The following is a 20,083-nucleotide window of genomic DNA, read 5'->3' on the forward strand; positions in this document are numbered from 1 at the left end:
ACTAATAATAGTTACTGCTTGTTGAGTGCCTATTACTATGTGATAGGCACTTAACTTTCATATTTCACATTCTTATGGAAAATTGTAAAATATTGTTTCTATTACAGAGTTGAGGGAATGGGCTCAAAGAAGCTAAAGATCCTTCCCCAATGGCTGAAAATGGATGAAAATTATGGTTCTTTATTCATTCCTTCTACAGAAAGTTACTGAGTACCTTCTACGTGCAAGAATTCAAGGATAAAATCATAATAGAGATTGTCCCTGCCCTCCCTCAGTCGTAACTGGCAAGCATAGACAACAAATACTGTGTAACAGTAGTGTTGGATGTACTGTAAAAGGGAAGCTGAAAGTTCTGTTAGAATGAGGTGAGAATTTTTACACGGAACTCTAAGGATTGTTGTAAGCAAAGGTGGCTCATAACCAATTATGTGTTTTAAACAGCTTCTAAATTTCCTGAACTTTTGTTTGGTGTTTCAGCAGAACAGCTGTTTTAGGGCTGGGTTACGTCATTGATAACAGGTCCTTTCTTCTCTCGCCAAATGGCTGCTTAGCTTGGGGAAATTCCCAGTGAATAATTAACAGCAGAACAGTCTGCTAGTTATGTTTATTAATACATTATTTCTACCTCAGGATGGTGGAATAGTAGTGAGTCAGAGAAGCAAGTATATGAGTTTTTGCTTAATAAATATTCATTGAATGGATGAAACAAGATAATCAGTGCCTTTAAACAGGATTTTCTAAATGGCACCCAGTGACTGTGACTTTAGGTTGAATATCAGATTTGACTTACTGACTCAGAGATGGGAAGCTCCTTTTTCTAATATTAGATTTGTACTAAATAAGAACTTTATTGGTAGCTAAAGTCTGCCAATTTCTCTCCTTGTTTTTCCTCAGTAAATTATCTTAATTCTATATGATATAAAGGGTGAAGTCAAAGCAGAGAGTTAGAGAAATCAGGCTGGGAGTTTGTAAAATAAAATGGGAAATAATTTAGACAAATATTAATGAAAGTACCATCATTTTACATATTTACATATTTGGTGCTCCCTATAAGCTGCTTTATTTGCTTTTTTAACAATCCTATAGGATTAGATGGGCAGATGTCCACATTTTACAAATGTGGAAGCTGAAGTTTAGCATACTAAGAGGTGAGACAAAAATACTAAAATCAGGTCTTCTTGCTCTTAGTTCATTGGTCTTTCCCCTCTATTACACTGCTGGTTGTCCACACTTCTCTTGCTGAGCCCTTTGAATATATAAAAAGAAAATCAACACTAACTAGCCAGGAAAGCTAAAACAGAACTGAGTTTTTATCCATAGAAATATATTATAATAAAGATAGAAAAACAACAACAATATAGCTCAATTCTCTGCCATTACACAGGTATAATTGAAAATATTTGTATGCCTATAATTTATATACATTTCCTGTTTAATCATAATTTGAAGAACAGATGCTGCTCTGGGATAAATTTTCACTTTTACCTGGGAAATCTTATTTTTCAGAAATCTTGATCTCTAAACAACTGGTGAAAATATGGCAAACATTTTGAACTTTCTTTTCTGATAAACAATATTCTACACATAATACTAATATTCAACATATTAGTTCTATTAAGTGTTCTGTAATTTTACTTTGTAAAAATTTCCCATTAAATAGATGGTTTACTCATCATCTTTTGAGATAATTAAATATGAAGGTTGAAGTGATATGGAATTTGATGATGGTGGTTATTGAAAGTTCTTTTGGGTTATAATAGGAAATCTTTTGGTAGTATCTATTTCCTTTAAAATATATTTAAAACATCCCTGGCTGGTGTGGCTCAGTTGGTTGGGCATCGTCCTATGTACCAAAGGGTTGTCAGTTGGATTCCTGGTCAGGCATATGCAGGTTTGATTCCTGGTAGGGGGCCTGCAGAAAGCAACTGATGTTTCTCTCTCTCTCCCTAAAAATCAATTTAAAAAATATTTAAAATATATTTAAAACATAGACATAACACACACACACACTAGAGGCCTGATGCATGAAATTCCTGCCCCGGCTGGCCCTCACAGCTGGAAGGTCATCAGGACGGTTTTTCTGCTGTTCAGTCGAATTAACATATTAGCTCTTTATTATATAGGATATGTATACACGTAATTTTTCTTACCCTGAAATATATACTTGTGTGTGTATATACCCTGCACATGTATATATGTTTCAGGGTAAAAAAAAGTCTACAATTTATACTGTTTAAATTCACAAGCATAAGAATATAAGAAAAAAACAACAACCTTGACCTTATAATGAACTCAGCAGTTTTCAATTATGTGTTCAGAACAAACCTTTCCTAGTAGCCTCTTATCCTTTCATCCAAAACAAATAACTTATAACAAAAAGGAAAGTATATTAACTTTATTAATTTTTAAAGTTCCCTGAATATTTCCTGAGGGAAGGCAAGATTCTAATTTTGGGGGTTGGAATGGGAGGGTCAAGAAATGGAGAAGAAGAATGGGCAAATCTTTGGTTCTTATTTGGTTCTTTAAAAAAATGAAGTTAATTATGTCTTTTATTTTTTGAAAATATATTTTTATTGATTTCAGAGAGGAAGAGAGAGATAGAAACATCAATGATGAGAGAGAATCACTGATCGGCTACCTCCGGCATGCCCCACACTGGGAGTTGAGCCCACAACCTGGGTATGTGCCATGACGGGGAATCAAACCGTGACCTCTTGGTTCATAGGCCAATGCTCAACCACTGAGCCATGCTGCTGGGCTACAACTTTTATTTAATTGAGAAAATCACATTGGGAAAGGTAATAGCACTATAAAAAGTTAATCATCCAATCATAAATTACTTTTAAGTTGCAAGATGCCTGTCTCTATTCAAGCTTCCCTAGTTTCAATTCATTCACTTATCACTTATTTACTCAATAATTTACCAACTAGGTAATGCATGCCTATTAGCTGCCAAGGCTTGGTTTAAACCTTGGGAATACAAAAAAAATGAGAAATGCATGGGAGCTGACAGCCTAGAAGGGAGACAGACAAGATTGTGAAAATGAAGTCTTTTTTTAGAAAGGAATATCTGAATTATTATGAACTTTCATTACTAATTTTATTCACTGAATTAATATAGAACAGACCTTCAAAATTCAGCACAGTTTTAGAGCAGGACTAACAGCAAATTCACTAAAACTTTTTTGTGAGTGAGTGAAACTATCCTGTGAATGTTTTTTTTAAAAAAAAAAAATATATATATATAGTTGTCTTTGATTTGTATGTTATGATTTTTGTTGTTGTTGATGTTGATGGAAAGTCCTTAATGTAGAGACCCTCGTGTCCTGTTTGTATGCCTTCTAACTAACTCATTCCCCGGGTTTCCATGGCTACATTGTTTTTGTAGGGCCTTATCCTGAGACAATATCACTAGGTGGTCTTGCTAAGTTTGGTAAGCCAATGCCAACACAAGTCACCAGTACTCTATCTCTGCCCTTGAGTTCTTCACAACATGGCTTTGATTTTAATTTTAAACATAATCTGGAAAAAGCTCTTCAAATGCCTCAAAAACTCTACGGTAAGGGGAAGACAATAGGCTCAGTGTGCTTTGGTTCATGTGCAGCTTCTAGGATCAGGCTCTAGTTAGTAAAATCTACACATTTGCCTCTACAGACTCCTTCCAGCAGTAGCTTGGCAATTTTCTGCCCAGATCACTTGGAGCCTTGCTGCCCTCCTGGCTGTGAGGGTTGAAGGCCAATAGGGAGGAAGAGTCTATTGGTGGTCTTAGCAAAAAGTGATAGCCCTTGCCGTGGCAGTTTTTTCTCAGTGGTTAGAGCATTGGCCCGCGCACTGATTCCCGGTCAAGGGACTGCACCTGAGTTGTGATCCTAGCCCCAGTGGGTCAAGGCAACCAATGAGTTGATCAGTCATATAAGATGACAGACCGATGGAGTATGCTATTCCTCCAATATTTTGGATTTATAGGATCTGAGTTGAATAGGTCTCAAGACCTTCCTTATAGAACATGAGAAAAATACTACTTCTAGGAGGCATGCCCCATTGCACAGTCTTTAGCTCAAAGGATTCACCATCAATCGCAAACTGTTTTAATAGAGGGCTATGTTCATAAAGAGCCAAGCAAAGAAGGATTTTCAGGTAATAGTCACTATTGAGGATCCCTTGTGTATGACAATTTGCTTCTTTCTTGCTGCTTTTAAGATTCTTTCTTAATTTTAACAATAAAGACAAATTAAAAAAAAGATTCTTTGTTTTTTTAAAAGTTTGATTATAATGTGTCTCAGTGTGGGACTCCTCAAATTCATCTTACATGGAATCACTAAACTTCTTAGATATTTATATTCATGTCTTTCAGCAAATTTGGAAAGTTTTTAGTCATTATTTCTTCAAATAGTCTCTCCCTTTCTCTCTCCTTCTTCTGGGACTCCTATAATGTGTATGTTGGTCCTCTTAATGGTGTTCCACAGGTCCTTCAGGCTCTGTTTGCTTTTCTCCAGTCTTTTTTTTTCTTTCTGTTCTTCAGACTTGATCATTTCCACTGTCCTACCTTCAAGTTTGATGATCCTTTCTCCTGTCTGCTCAAATCTGCCTTTGAATCTAGGCAATTTGAAGTCTAGGCAATTTTTCATTTTAGTTATTATACTTTTCAGTTCTAGAAGTTTTTCTTGGTTTCTTTTTAGGTTTTCTCTTTAGTAATATTTCCATTTTGTTCACATGTCATTTTCTTTTTAAAAAAAATATATATTTCATTGATTTTTTACAGAGAGGAAGGGAGAGGAATAGACAGTTAGAAACATCGATCAGCTGCCTCCTGCACACTCCCTACTGGGAATGTGCCTGCAACCAAGGTACATGCCCTTGACTGGAATCGAACCTGGGACCCTTCAGTCTGCAGGCTGACGCTCTATCCACTGAGCCAAACTGGCTAGGGCCACACGTCATTTTCTTGACTTCCTCCACATCTTCCTTTAGTTTTTGAACATCCTTAAACAATTGTTTTTGAAGTCTTTATATAGTATATCTCTCATTAGGTCTTTTTCAGGGAAAACTGTTGTTTAATTTTTTTTCCTTTGAATGTGTCATACTTTCCAGTTTGTTATTTTTTTTGTATGACTTGTGATATTTTTGTTGAACTTTGGACATTTGAATCTAATAATGTGATAACTGGAAATCAGATTTTCCATCTTTTCCAGGGTTTACTACTTCTTTTGTTATTGTTATTGGTTTTTGTTTGTTTATTTTTAATTGTAGACTGTCTCTTTACCATGGATCAGACTGAGGTGTAAACTTACGTGTCTTCTCAGGTAGTTTCTGAAACTTTCCCTGAACATGCATGGTCACTTTCTAATTATTCCCTCACATGTAGTTGATTTTGAATGTCCTAATCTTTAATGTCTGGTTCTGAAAGGGGAAAAAAACGCAAAAAAAATGAAGGAAAAAAGTGATGGCGCTTTAAATTGCTGATGTCACTGTAGCTAGAGGAAGAGGATTTTGCAACACTGGGGGAGTTGCAACAAAGGCTGCTTCCTCTTTGTTGGCACCTCTGTGATCAGAAGCAGCAATCAGATACCAGAGTAAAGATCCCTGATATATAGAAGACAGGGTCCTTTTTACTCGCTTTGTCTTCCACAAGCTGTGTGCAAGGTGCTTGGGAACATAGACACAGTTGCTTGCCATGGGCTGACGATGGACTATGGGTATCTGCTAAGGGCTGAAAGTGACCACAATTTACCTCCCAAGCCTTCCCCTGAAAGTTGAAAGCCCTCAACAGAGTCGAGAGTTCCAAAATAGTCCATTGGACAGATTCTGCCAGTACAATTGTTCTCTAAATAGGGAGATAGACTCTTGATGCTTCCTATCCCACCATCTTCTCAGAATCCTCTGCTAGCAGTGATAAATATTTGTTACTTTATTAATCTTTGGGCTTTTATAATATATGAAAACAATTTTTCCAAAATTTAGTTTGGCAAAGTCAAGAACTGAAGGGAAATGTATTTTACTTTTTGTTTGTTTGTTTATGCCATGAACAACAACATCTGGGGGAAAAACATAAAATTATTTACCTAGCTTTAAAAGATATACCTAATTTCATTAGGGCTGCAATAATTAAATTTACTTTTCAAATCAGATTTAAGAATGCCTTTTATGCTACCAGAAGCCAAACATGCCAGATAAATATAAGAGAATCTGTAAACACATTCTTCAGAAACAAAGAGTACTTCAGTGAAATTAAAATTCTTATTCCTGTCAAGTGGCTAGGAAAAGTGCTTTTATAAATGTGCACTTATCAATTTAAAGGGTTACTCCATACAGTGGCAGAAGTCTAGGACGAGAGGACAGATTACTACACCCCCTTGTGGCCATACCCAAATGTTTGTAAACAGCTTGAAAGTTTTTGGAGATTTGAAGGTGGAGATTTAGATTTCAAAAGGGCCAATAGCAAAAGTTGTTCAGTTCGGTGTGATAATTAAAACCAGTTTTTAATACATGGAAAACTCTACTTTTGTAAATCAAACATATGTAAATATATATATATATTAGAGGCCTGGTGCATGAAATTTGTGTGCTTGGGGGAAGGTCCCTCAGCCCGGCCTACGCCCTCTCATAGTCCAGAAGCTGTTGGGGGATATTTGACTGACAGGAGAGGCTCCCGCCACCACCGCTACACTCACCAGCTGTGAGCCCAGCTTCTGGCTGAGCGGCGCTCCCCCTATGGAAGCACATTGACAACCAGGGGGAAGCTCCTGCATTAAGCGTCTGCCCCCTGGTGGTCAGTGTGTGTCACAGCAACCAGTCATTCTGCCATTCAGTCGATTTGCATATTAGCCTTTTATTATATAGGACTAGAGGCCCGGTGCACAAAAATTTGTGCACTGGAGGGGGGGTCCCTCAGCCCAGCTTGCCCCCTATCACATATTGGGAGCCCTCAGGGGATGTCCTACTCCCTGCTCCCTGCTTCCCTTGGGGAGCGGGCCTAAGCCACAGTCTGGCCTCCCTTTGTGGGAGGCGACTGGGTTGATCAGGGGAAGGCACCAACCCCATCACCCCGCTGTTGCAGCCACTGCCAGTCACCGCAGCCACCAAGGTGTTTTCATCAACACGGACTCCAGTCCCTTTACCGTGAAAAAATGACAACTTTTTTTAGGCATTTTCAAGATGTGTCTTTCATAGGATATGACCTACCTTCCTTCCTTCCTTCCTTCCTTCCTTCCTTCCTTCCTTCCTTCCTTCCTTCCTTCCTTCCCTCCTTCCCTCCCTCCCTCCCTCCCTTCCTTCCCTCCCTCCTTCCCTCCCTCCTCCCTTCCTTCCTTCCTTCCTTCCTTCCTTCCTTCCTTCCTTCCTTCCTTCCTCCCTCCCTTCTTTCCTTCCTTCCCTCCCTCCTTTCCTTCCTTCCTTTCTCTTCCTTCCCTCCCTCCCTCCCTCCCTCCCTCCTCTCTCTCCCTTCCTTCCTTCCTTCCTCCTTCCTTCCTTCCTTCCTTCCTTCCTTCCTTCCTTCCTTCCTTCCTTCCTTCCTTTCTTCTTTCCTTTCTCCTCACCTGAGGATATGTTTCCACTGATTTTTAGAGAATGTGGAAGAGAAAGGGAAAGACAGAGAGAAACATCAAAGTGAGAGGAACACTTTGATTGGTTGCCTCCTGCATGAGCCCTGACCTGGGCCCAGGCCAGGGAGGAGCCTGCAACCTAGGTACATGCCCTTGGTCAGAATTGAACCCAGACCCAGCAGTGGGCAGGCCGAGGCATTATCCACTGAGCAAAACCAGCTAGGGCAGGATATGACATTTCTTAGCCCTACAGCAGCAGACCTTCCTTTTTTTCTCCAGGAGTGTGGTAAAAAACCCTAGATCACCTATTTGGATTCTTACTACCCAAGTTACTAAGAATATTACCAGTGGCATACAGGGAGCTAAGCCAATGAGCTGTCAGAAAAGGTGTTTCCTCTATAGTTCACACCAATTGCCGGTTTGGCCCCTGCCCAGGCCTAACACCTCTGGCTGAGTCATTAGCCCTGGGCAGGGGACCTCCAGCTCCCTCAATCGTCAGCTCAGCCCCTGCTGCCCATGATCACTGGCTCTGCCCCTGCCCAACCTAACGCCTCTGGCAAAGGCATTAGGCCTGGACAGGGGACCCCAAGCTCCCCGCAATTGCCAGCTCCGCCCATGCCCAGGCCTAATGCCTCTGGCCAAGGCGTTAGGCCTGGACAGGGGATCCCCCCAGCTGCCCACAATCGCTGACTCCGCCCCTGCTCCCCGCAATGGCTGGTTCCACCCCTGCCCAAGCCAACACCTCTGGCCAAGGCATTAGGCTTGGGCAGGGAACCCCAGCTCCCACCATCCCCGGCTCCGCCCCTGCTACCCACGATCTCTGGCATTGCCCCTGCCCAGACCTAAGGCCTCTGGTGGAGGCATTAGGCCTGGGCAGGGGACCCCTAGCTCCCTACAATCACTGACTCCGCCGCTGCCTAGACCTAATGCCTCTGGCCAAGATGTTAGGCCTGGGCAGGGGACCCCCAGCTGCCCACGATCGCTGACTCCGCCCCTGCTCCCCGCGATCACTGCTTCCGCCCTTGCCCAGGCCTAACACCTCTGGCCTAGGCATGAGGCCTGGGCAGGGGACCCCCAGCTCTCCGCGATATCCCGCTCTGCCCCTGCCTAGACCTAATGCCTCTGACCAAGGCATTAGGCCTGAGCAGGGGACCCCCAGCTCCCCGATTGCAGGCTCCACCCCTGCCCAGGCCTAACGCCTGTGGCCAAGGCGTTATGACTGGGCAAGGAACCCCTAGCTCCCCGGACTGCCAGCTCCGCCCCTGCCCAGCTCCCATTGCTGGCTCCACCGCTGCTTCCCGCACTCACTGGCCGGGGGGCGGCAAAGGCACCCTGTTCTCTGATCACGGTGGGGGGCAGGGAAAAGGCAGCCCCCAGGGTTGCCGATCACTGTCAGCAGCAGGGGGCTTTTTCCGTCCTTCCCCTTTCGCCTCCCAGCATTGTGCCTACATATGCAAATTAACCGCCATCTTTGTTGGCAGTTAACCGCCATCTTAGTTGGCAGTTAATTTGCATATCACCCTGATTAGCCAATGGGAAGGGTAGCGAAGTTACGGTTAATTACCATGTTTGTCTATTATTAGCTAGGATATACACTCCTATTTACAGTGGACTTTTTTTCTTTTCCACTTTCTAAAAATATTAAAGTACAACAAGATACCACCACACACTGATTAGTATGTCCACTATCCAAAAAAACAGAAAATAACAAGTGCTGTTGAGGATATGAAGAAATTGAAACCCTTGTGTACTACTGGTGGTAGTGTAAAATGGTCCAGTATGGTGGGTACTCAAATAATTAAAAAAAAAAAAAGAAAAGAATTACCATATGACCCATAATTCTGGGTATATACCCAATTAAAATCAAGGTTATAAGAAATTTGTACAACCATGTTCGTTGCTACATTATTCACAATAGCCAAAAGGTAGCAGCAACACACATGTCCATTAACAGATGAATGGATAAACAAAATGTGGCATATGCTTACAATAGAATATTATTCAGCCTTAAAAAGGAAAACATTCTGATATATGCAACAACATGAATGAACCTTATGCTAAGTCAAATAAGCCAGTCACAAAAGGACAAATATTGTATGAGTCCACTTATATGAGGTACCTATAGTAATCAAATTCTCAGAGATGAAAATAAAATGTTGGTTGCCAGGAGCTGGGTTAAGGAGAGGTTCAGGAATGATTACTTAATGGGTATAGAGTTTCAGTTTTGGAAGTAAAATATTCTCTAGGTTAATATATTCTTTAACTAGAACATGTACTGAGGGAGAAGTACATTTGTCTTCTTTTTTTTATATATATATACTTATTGATTTTTTACAGAGAGGAAGGGAGAGAGAGAGAGAGTTAGAAACATCGATGAGAGAGAAACATCGATCAGCTGCCTCCTGCACATCTCCTACTGGGGATGTGCCCACAACCCAGGTACATGCCCTTGACCGGAATCGAACCTGGGACCTTTCAGTCCGCAAGTCGACGCTCTATCCACTGAGCCAAACCGGTTTCGGCTGTTTGTCTTCTTTTCACAGCCAAAAGATGGACAATATAGTGCATTTATTGTCATTATATTTAAATCCATGAACAAATTATTTCATAAAATAGGCTGGAATTAAATGAAATATCTCAAAAGTAAAAAATAAACAAAGATAAAGAAAACTTGATGAGGTATCAGAGACAGATCTGGAGGAGAGATTTTTCCACAAACTGAATGAATTAGTAACAATACTATGGTGAAACTATATCTTACACAAAGGCATGTCCTGATTCATTTCTAATAAAACTATCATTTCTAGTAGATATGTCAACATTATTTTATTCTCATTTATTCATTCCACAAACATTTACTGAGTGCTAACTACATGCTAATTGCTGTGGATACTGAGATAAAAGACACAGTTACTGTCCTCATATTTTGAAACAGAGGTCCTCAAACTACTGCCCGCGGGCCACATGCAAATACAAATATTATATTTGTTCCCGTTTTGTTTTTTTACTTCAAAATAAGATATGTGCAGTGTGCATAGGAATTTGTTCATAGTTTTTTTTTTTAAACTATAGTCCGGCCTTCCAATGGTCTGAGGGACAGTGAACTGGCCCCCTGTTTAAAAAGTTTGAGGACCCCTGTGAAAGGTGAAGAACTTGGCTGTTGTGAGTAGTGCAGCAATGAACATGAGTATACACATTTCTCAAGACCCGGCTTTTAATTCTCTTTTGTAAATACCGAGAAGTGGAATTGCTGGATCATATGGTAATTCTATTGTTAATTTTCTGAAGACTCACCATTCTGTAATCATTTCACATTCCTATCAATAGTGCACAAGGGTTTAAATTCTTCGCATCCTCAACAACACTTATTATTTTGTTTGTTTTTTGGTAGTGGACATCCTAATGATGTGAGGTGGTATCCTGTAGTTTTTATTTGCATTTCCCTAATGATTAGTGATGTTAAATACCTTTTCATATGCTTATTGGCCATTTGTTTACTTTATTTGAAGCAAAAACTTGAACTTGTCTGTTTAAGTTCTTTGCCGATTTTAAAAAAAATATTTTTATTGATTTTAGAGAGGAAGGGAGAAGGAGAGATAGATGAGAATCATTGATCGGCTGCCTTCTGCACATCCCCTACTGGAGATCAAATCTGCAATCTGGGTTCGATTCCCCTGACTGGGAATCGAACTGGGACCTCCTGGTTCATAGGTGTACGCTCAACCCTGAGCCACACCAGGTGGGCTCTTTGCTCATTTTAAAATTGAGGTTGTGTTATGGTTAATTTTATGGTTGGCTGGGCTTAAGGATGCCCAGATATTTGGTTAAACATTATGTCTCTGAGTGGGATTTTGGATAAGGTTAATATTTGAAACAGTAGACTGAGTAAAACAGATTACCCTCTCCAATGTGGGTAGGTAAGAAAGAATTCACTCTCTCTGCCTGACTATCTTTGAGCTAGGGCATTTGTCTTCTCCTCACTTCAGACTTAGACTGGAAGTTTCACCATCAGCTCTCCTGGGTCTCCAAACGGCAAACCTTGAGACTTCTCAGCTTCCATAATGTGTGAGCCAATTCCTTAAAACAAATCTACCTATATATTTCTTATTGATTCTGTTTCTCTGGGGTACCCTGACTAATACAGATTTTGGTACTGAGAAGTAAGGAGCTACTATAATGAATACCTGAGAATGTGGAAGGGCTTTGGAACTGGATAATGGGGTAGAGGCTGGAAAAGTTTTGAAATGTGTGCTAGAAAAGGCTGAGATTGCCATGAAGGGAGTGTTAAAAGGCAATTCTGATGAGAACTCAGAAAGAAAAGAGGAGAGCTTGAGAAAAAGCCCTCCAAGTTCTTAGAGTACATAATAATCATGAATAGAATGTTGGCAGAAATATGGACAGTGAAAGTCATTCTGATGAGGTCTCATACAGAAATGAAGAATATGTTACAGGCATGGAGGAAAGGCAACCCTTGTTATAAAGCAGCAAAGAACTTAGCTGAGTGGTATTTGTGTTCTAATATTTTGTGGAAAGTATAGTTTGTGAGAGATGGAACTGGATAGTCAGCTCAGAAAATTTCTAAGCAAAGTGTTGAAGGAGCAGCCTAGTTCCTTCATCCTTATAGTAAAATTCAAGAAGAGAGAAATGAATTGAAGAAGGAATTGTGAAGCAAAAAAGAACTTAAAGATTTGGAAAATTTTCAGCTTGTCCATATTGCAAAACAATAGAGCATGTTCTGAAGTGAACGTGAAGTGTATGGTAGCCAACTATTTGTAAGGAGATTAATTTGGCTGTGAACCAATTGGCCATCTAAACAGAAGCCAGGATTGGGATTATACCAGCAGAAATACTGCCAGCTGAGACTAAAGAAAATAAAGAAAATGATTCAAAATGAAGGAAGTATGAACATGCATTACTCTTCAAGAAAAAGGAATAAGGACCCCAAAGGCAATTTCAGAGATCATCAGGGCTGCTACTCCCACCACAGGACTGGAGTTCAAGGGACAAGGTTGCCTCTACTTTGGTTTCAAAGGGCAGTACCACCACCCAGAAGAATGTCATGTGGGTCAGCTCTTATAGAACACAGCATGGGTAGCACTTCAAGGGAGCCAAAGGTGCAAGGTTGCCCCATGGGGATGATACCACCACTCCAGTAGCTCCTGAAAAAAATCACTGCCTCAGTAGGTCCAGAAGGCAAAGTATCAAGCCAAAGAGGATTATTCTTGAGCCTTAAGATCTAATGGAATTTGCCTCTCTAAATTTTGGACTTACTTGGGGCCTGTTAGCTTTTCTTTTTACCTATTTATCCCTTTTGGAATGGTAATGTTTATTCTATGGCTGTCATACCATTGTATTTTGAAGTACATAATTTACCTGGTTTCACAGGTTCATAGATGGAAAAGAATTTTTCCCCAAGTCTCACCCATATCGGATGAGACTTTGGACTCTGAGATTTAGAGTGATGCTAGAATGAGTTAAGACTTTTGGGACTGTTGGGATGAAATCAATATAGTTTGTATGTGAAAAGGACATATATGGGGGGGCAGGGGTAGAATGTTATAGGCTGAATGTTTGTCCCCCCCGCCCCTGCCCCTAATTCCATACATTGAAGCCCTAACCCCCAATGTGATGGTATTTAAAGACAGAGGGGCCTTTGAGAGGTAATTAAGGTTAAATGATGCCATGAAAGTAGGGCCCCCATAACAGGGTTAGTGGCCATGAAAAAAGAGTAAGAGACCAGAGCACCCTCTCACAGCCATGGGAGGACACATCAAGAAGACAGCTGTCTGCAAGCCAGGAAGAGGGCTCTCACCAGGAACTGAATCTGCCGACACAATGATTTTAGACTTCCCAGCCTCCAGAACAGTAAAAAAATAAATGCCTGTTGTTTAAGTCACTAGGTCTATGTTATTTTGTTATAAGAGCCCGAGCTGACTAAGGTAGGTTTGGGTCTTTTGTTGTTGAGTTGTAAGAGTTCTTTATATATTCTGGACTTTAGCCCTGTGTATGATTTTCAAGTATTTTTCTCCTATTTTCTGGGTTGTCTTTTCATTGTTTTTTAAAGGCATCATGATTAGGTCTAATTATATTAAAAGTACTTCTAACTTATGACTTTTCCAATAAATGGCATTGGTTAAAATAAGAGATCATTAATGCAACATCTTCTTTATTACCTGGAACTGGCATTAGTTTAATGATGTTATTTACCCTTCAATTCCCTACTACAAACCACAACTGAACCCACAAATTGACAAGATGAGTTTAGGCATGCTCAATCAAGAGATGCTAACTCAATGCTTGTTTATTCTGTGGTAAGTGATGGAGAATGGCAGAGTAGTAGCCAAGTATACTAGTACAAAAATCAACCTCTTACATACCATCTAGCTACAAGGGGCATTCATTTGACACTCATGAGAAGTTTCTTTGCTTTAAGTCAGACTAAAGCAATTAGAGTTAGAAATAACCTGGGAAACACACAATGCAAGAAATTACAACAGGAAAGTAAATTTTGATTTTTATAATGGGTGTTAGTAACTTTTTATTTATTTCTCATAATCCTTTTCTTGTGACTAGAAGAAGCCTATAAATACCCTCTGCTAGTCATATTAATGATTTATTAGCAATAATTTTTTAAACAGGAGTCTTTGTGGTTCTTAATGGCTTGACAATTCAGTGCTGTGAATAGAATAGACTTCACTGCTTCATCATTATGTAATTTTTTGGAACAACAATTATCTCTGTAGATACCAAGCCAATACGTAAAGTTTAATATCAACCCAGAGATCTTTAAATTTGTTCTACTAGAAAGTTTAAGAATCCTTTGAATTTTTTTTCATTCTAATGGAAATAAGATTATGATGCCTCTGGTAAGCATTCAGCTAAAATTTCTTCTGGTTTCTATCTTTTAACCCTATGTAAAAGAAAGACACTTCACCATCAGATATTCCCTAAGAGCTGTTAAGCTTTAAGTCAAAATTTTTGTGATAACCAAGACAGGAAAAATATTGCCAATAACCTTAGTTACTAAGGAAAAGGAACTTTTTATATTAGGTTGTAGTTTATAAGAGTGAGGTATATATCAACAAACACGTGGTAGTTCATCTTTCAGGAAGCATTTCCTTTAGCCAGCTTCTCCACAATGAGCATGCTTATTGTGCTTATTGTACCCTTTCCCTGTCTCATCCAGAATGGCTCATGTGATTGAGTTCAGAAGATATAAGTTTGGTAACATTTAAATGACCATGTAGAATTTGCGAGGACTCTTTCTTGTGGGAGGGAGTTGATTTTAAAAAACACTTGCCAAACCGGTTTGGCTCAGTGGATAGAGTGTCGGCCTGCGGACTCGGGGGTCCCGGGTTCGATTCCGGTCAAGGGCATGTACCCTGGTTTCGGGCACGTCCCCAGTGGGGGGCGTGCAGGAGGCAGCTGATCGATCTCTCTCATCGATGTTTCTAACTCTCTATCCCTCTCCCTTCTTCTCTGTAAAAAATCAATAAAATATATATATAAAAAAAAAAAAATTTGAACTTTAAAAAAAAAAACACTTAAAGGAAATAATATAAATGTTATCATATACTTCTTGGATGTCTCATATTTTTTTTTCTTTTAACGGCAGCATAATTTTTTTTCTTTTACTGGTACCCTTATAACAATATGCCCACTATTCCAAGTGAGCGAGTGTCATCGTATTGAAAGTACTGGGGGTGTTATTCAGTATAACCTTTGTATTTAGAAAGTGAAATATTAACTAGTCTGTAGGAAATGAAAAATATCAAAATGAATGACAAACATAGGTATAAAGCTGAAGGCTAAAATGTTCTTCAGTTGATATTTTCTTAAAAGGTAAGGACAGTTTGCTCTTTTATTACTCAAGATAGTTCTGAAGACTTGGGCCAAAACTAGACCAACATTGCCCTTTCTGCATTTTTAAAAAAAGCAAACTATCATTTTATTTTTTTAATGAGGCATAATTAACATACAAAATTATATTAGTCTCAATTGTACAACATAACACAATCTACCATTTTAAATCTGAGTCAGTAACTGAATTGTTAAAGCAATCCTATTTTGAGAGACCAATTAAACATTTTGGAAAACCAGAATAAGCTAATATGAAAAGACTGAAGAAAAATTAGAGAAAGAACATTAATTACAGAAATGCTACAGGTTATGGCCATAGATGTGAAATAAATCAGGCAAAGACAAATACCATATGTGAAATCTAAAGGACTAAATAAATGAAATAGAAATAGACTCACAGGTACAGAGAACAGACTGACAGTTGACAGAGGCGAGATGGGTTGGGGGGCTGGGTGAAAAGGTGAAGAGATGAAGAAGTACAAATTGGTAATTACAGAACAGTCACAGAGATGTAAATTACAGGATAGGAAATATAATCAGTATAATAATAACTATGTATGGGGCCAGATAGGTACTTGAAATATGGGGGGGCCATTCTGTAAAGTACATGATTGTCTAACTACTATGCTATACATCTAAAACTAATACAGGATAATATTAAATGTAAACTGTAATAGAAAAACAACAACAAAAAGAAAACCTATAGGATATAGTGAATAAACATACCTCCTGGGCTGTGACCGGCATTCCTCCTCCCCACTGTCTGCCTCCTGTATAGACAGGAAAATGAGAAAAATAATTTACAACCTGAGGTCTCATATCACAATATCAACAATGAAATTTTACTAAGCTTTACATGTAGGAACACCTTTTTCATGCTGTGTACTTGAACATAATTCTCTATAAAAAATGACTTAAGCCCAGGAGGTTGATACATATTAATAGATGTTATTCCTGAAGGCAACTTCAAAAATAGTCTACAAATTTCATTGATAACAAAGTACTAATAATAAGCATAACCAATGGACATAAGACACTGGGGGGTAGGGGAGGCCAGGGGATTGTCAAGGGCGGGGGAAAAAAGGGGACACATATGTAATACCCTTTGTAATACTGTAAGCAATAAAAAAAAAAGTTTACAATATCAAAGCACATCAGATATGTGCAATAAATTTTGTTAAATGAATAAAAAGTGACCAATGATAGATTGGTACATACACACACACACAAAAAAAGTACTAATAATAGAAGAATTACCTCTAAAAACCAACTTAAGATGCTATATTATTGTTACATATATTTTTATGCTACTTCAAATTCAAAATGACCTATTAATGATTCTGATCCCCAAAGAACAACCTAAACAATGAGCACCACTTCACTAAGTACTCATTACCAAATCACCATTATCATCAACATAATGGCTACTACTTATTGAGTATTTATAACCGTCAGGCATCTTGCTCAACACTTTGTCCTACTTATTTCTTATGAACCCAAAAGGTTAATGGTCCATATTTTCACTGATTCTAACATATATAACTTAGGATAAATCAATGTGATGAAAAAAAATCACTGAATCATAGTTTGCCTGCAATATTTATTTTTTCTTAGTGGCACATAAAATAATTGAGTGTGTATAACCTATGTGTGGGAATCATGCCAGAGTTGCTGAATACTCAAGGCCAATTAGAGAATGAAGGCCTTGTTGTTAGTACACTGGATGGCCAAGGCCACTCTGAACATGGAAATCTTAGTCAGAATGTTCAAGGCTAAGATGCCATACACAGATGTAAGGATAGCAATCTCACGGTACAATGTGCACATGTACCTTTCTGTAGCCAAAATGATTGATGTAACTATTGGCAAGACGCCTCTTTTGTCTAAATAGTATTAAAGTAGGTTACTGACCAGCCAGTGTGCTGGGGAGAAAAGGCAGGCACAGAGGATTCAGCTACAATATAAGGCTGGTGCTGCTGAGATATGAAGGGGGAAAATGCCAAGGGTTAAAGACAAAAAGAATCTTAAAAGCAGCAAGAGAAAAGCAGTTAGTTACCTACAAGGAGCACCCGTATGACTATCAGCTGATTTCTTAACAGAAACTTTGCAGGTTCTTTGAACATCCTTTTAAACATTGTTTTGAACTCTGTATTTGGGAAATTGCTTGCCTTCATTTCAATTAGGTCTTTTTCTACAAATTTCTACTGTTTCTTAATTTGGGGCATGTTTCTCTGTCTCTCCACTTTGGCTGCCTCTCTATAATTGTTTCTGTGTATTAGGTAGATCTATTATTCCTCCCAGTCTTGGTATCGTGGCCTTATATGGATGTCTTGTGGGGCTCAATGGCACAGTCTCCCTGATCATCTGAGTTAGGTGCTCTAGGAATGTCCCTTGTGTGGGTTATGTGAACCTTCCTGTTGTAGTTGAATCTTGATTGCTGTTGGCACATCTGTGGGTAAGGTTGTCTTGGTCTGGCAAACCATGAAGACCAAACCCATGCGGAGGAATTTGCTCCAGCAGGGTCTGGTGCCTGCAGAAATCTCCCTTTGGGTGTGCCACTTTTGATCTAATTGGGTCATGCTCTGATGTGGTCTGAATCCTGCCACTGGGTGTGTTGATTTTGGGGCCTCTTGGGAGGGATTAAAATGCAGATCAATGTAAAGCACCTCTTGTGACCAGCCCTGGGCTACCTGTTTGGAGCTACAAAGTAATCCACAGTTTGTGGCTACCTCTTCTGGGTGTTGTGAGGGAAGGGCCAAGCTGCTCTTGACTGATAGGAAGGGTGGGAGATGTGAAAAGGGCTAGCCCTATACCCACGTGTAGCTGTTGAGAATCCAGGGGAATATCTCTGCCGGAAAGGTTTCCCCTGAAGTGAGTGGGATCTCAACATCACATGTGAATGGATGTCGCTGGTTGGGCGTGCGAAGGAAAAATGGTCCCTGCCCAAGAGCCAACAATTCAGTCTCTCCCTCCTTGAGAGCCTACTAAAAGAGTGGCACTGTGGGCCCCAGCTAGCCACAGTCAGCTGACTCCTCTGCAGGGCATGAGCTCAGCAGGTCAGGGCCACTGGGAATTGGGAGGGTAGAGACGTGGCTCTCCCATGGGTGGAGAGCTGTCAGTCAAGTACATGAGGAGGAAGGGGTACTCAGTATCTGACACAGAGCCACACAACTCGGTATCTGATACCCTGAGTTCTCTCAATGTTATGTGGCTCTGGTGCTCTGGGCTGGGGAACCTTTAGTGTTCACAGAACACTGTGATGTTGAGATCCCACTCACTTCAGGGGGAACTTTTACAGTGATTACAGGAACAAGTCAGCTTTGAGTCTGATCTTGAAAGGAAGAAAAAGATCTGAAGAGGCACAGAGGCTGACAGGCATTTGAGATATAAGCAAGAGGAAAGAACAGGAATATGGTTGATACATTAGGGTGGCTGTGCACTGCAAAGATAAGTTGCTGAAGACAGGCTGTCTACACCTGATCCCATGAGGAAGCCAGGGAAGGTATTTATTGGCATCTTAGAAAATGGAATAAAACTATAAATTGTTGCTTTGGTAGCAATAACACATTCTTTAAGGAAACAGTGGCTTAAACTTGGAAAGCCAATCAAGAAAAAGTAGTTACTATTCCTAAAGCCAGTAAACACTGGTAATCACAGATATCCACTAGAGGGCAGACAAGTAAAAGTTTACACTTTGGTGGAACTGGAGAAACTGCATCAACAGAAAATCCTAAGAGAAAACTTCATATGTTGTTTAAAGAGCATTTTCAGTGCCTTCAACCTTGAGCAAAGCCTTAAGCTAGCAAATAAATATTTCATAGAATAGCTTTATGTGGTACAAAATTATTTTTAATTGTAAAATGGAGCAGTAGAAAAGTGATACTTTAGGAATCTGTCTTAGCTGACTGGCACAGTGCTTTTACATGACAAGCATACCTGGAATGCCAACAGCAGCAATCATCACTGGCTACCTTACCTCAGTCTTCCCCACCCATCTCAGGCACATTCTAATCACACACAAGGTAACAGCTCACCATGTGTATACTGTCTGAACCATAATTTCAATCTAAGTTCTCCTTTTGGTCAACTGGGGAAGGGCTTGGTTTTAAGGACTCCTATCATGTCAGTGAGGTGAGGCTACTAGGTAGAGAGGTTCTTATTTGTGCAGTTTCCTCAGCAGGCCAAGGAGCTGTCAGATGAGGGTGTTGGTGGGAGTCCTCAGGTTTCAATAACTAGGACACAGCAAAAACATTAACATCAAAATAAAAGATTTGAGAATTCCACCAGACTTTTTAGACCCTAAGGCTAGATTTTGCAAAGTACCATAAATACTTTCTTTGTTTTGATCTCTTGAAAAATGTCATTAAAGGTGCAAAGGCAATCCTATCTAGTAGGTTGACTTTCTGTCATTAGCTGAAAGTAGTTTTCTTCCACTCTCGACCAATGCTAGTATCACAGGCATTTTCTTTCTCCTTGGAAAATGACAACATTTAGTTTCAGATATTAAGTACTTCAACTGCAGGTGAATTTTGCTATACTGAAATTCTTGTATTATTTCCAACAAGCCAGGCCATCTTGTCTCTTAGACTTTGCTCTGCTGTTCTCTGTTTAGAATAAACTTCATTCCCTTCTTTGCTTGTCTACTTCTACTCATCCTTCAGATTGTAGCTTAGGATGTCCCT

General features: G+C 39.8%; 1 protein-coding gene across 15 annotated transcripts in view; it reads right to left on the minus strand.

Moving 5' to 3' along the window:
* SSH2 (slingshot protein phosphatase 2) overlaps nt 1-20,083 on the minus strand; it is a 225,269-nt gene that overhangs the window by 116,079 nt on the left and 89,107 nt on the right. For 7 of the 15 annotated variants that reach the window (XM_036340834.1, XM_036340845.1, XM_036340844.1 and 4 more), the window contains 2 exons: nt 16,128-16,171; nt 15,800-15,849 (listed from right to left, as the gene is read on the minus strand). In XM_036340834.1, the coding sequence (XP_036196727.1) occupies nt 15,800-15,849; nt 16,128-16,171 (94 nt within the window). Of the gene's footprint in view, nt 1-15,799; nt 15,850-16,127; nt 16,172-20,083 lie in introns of those variants that run through there. The other 8 variants (XM_036340851.1, XM_036340850.1, XM_036340849.1 and 5 more) reach the window with 2 other exon arrangements.

This window comes from Myotis myotis, unplaced genomic scaffold (genome assembly GCF_014108235.1).
Source record: "Myotis myotis isolate mMyoMyo1 unplaced genomic scaffold, mMyoMyo1.p scaffold_m19_p_17, whole genome shotgun sequence".
Taxonomy (NCBI): domain Eukaryota; kingdom Metazoa; phylum Chordata; class Mammalia; order Chiroptera; family Vespertilionidae; genus Myotis; species Myotis myotis.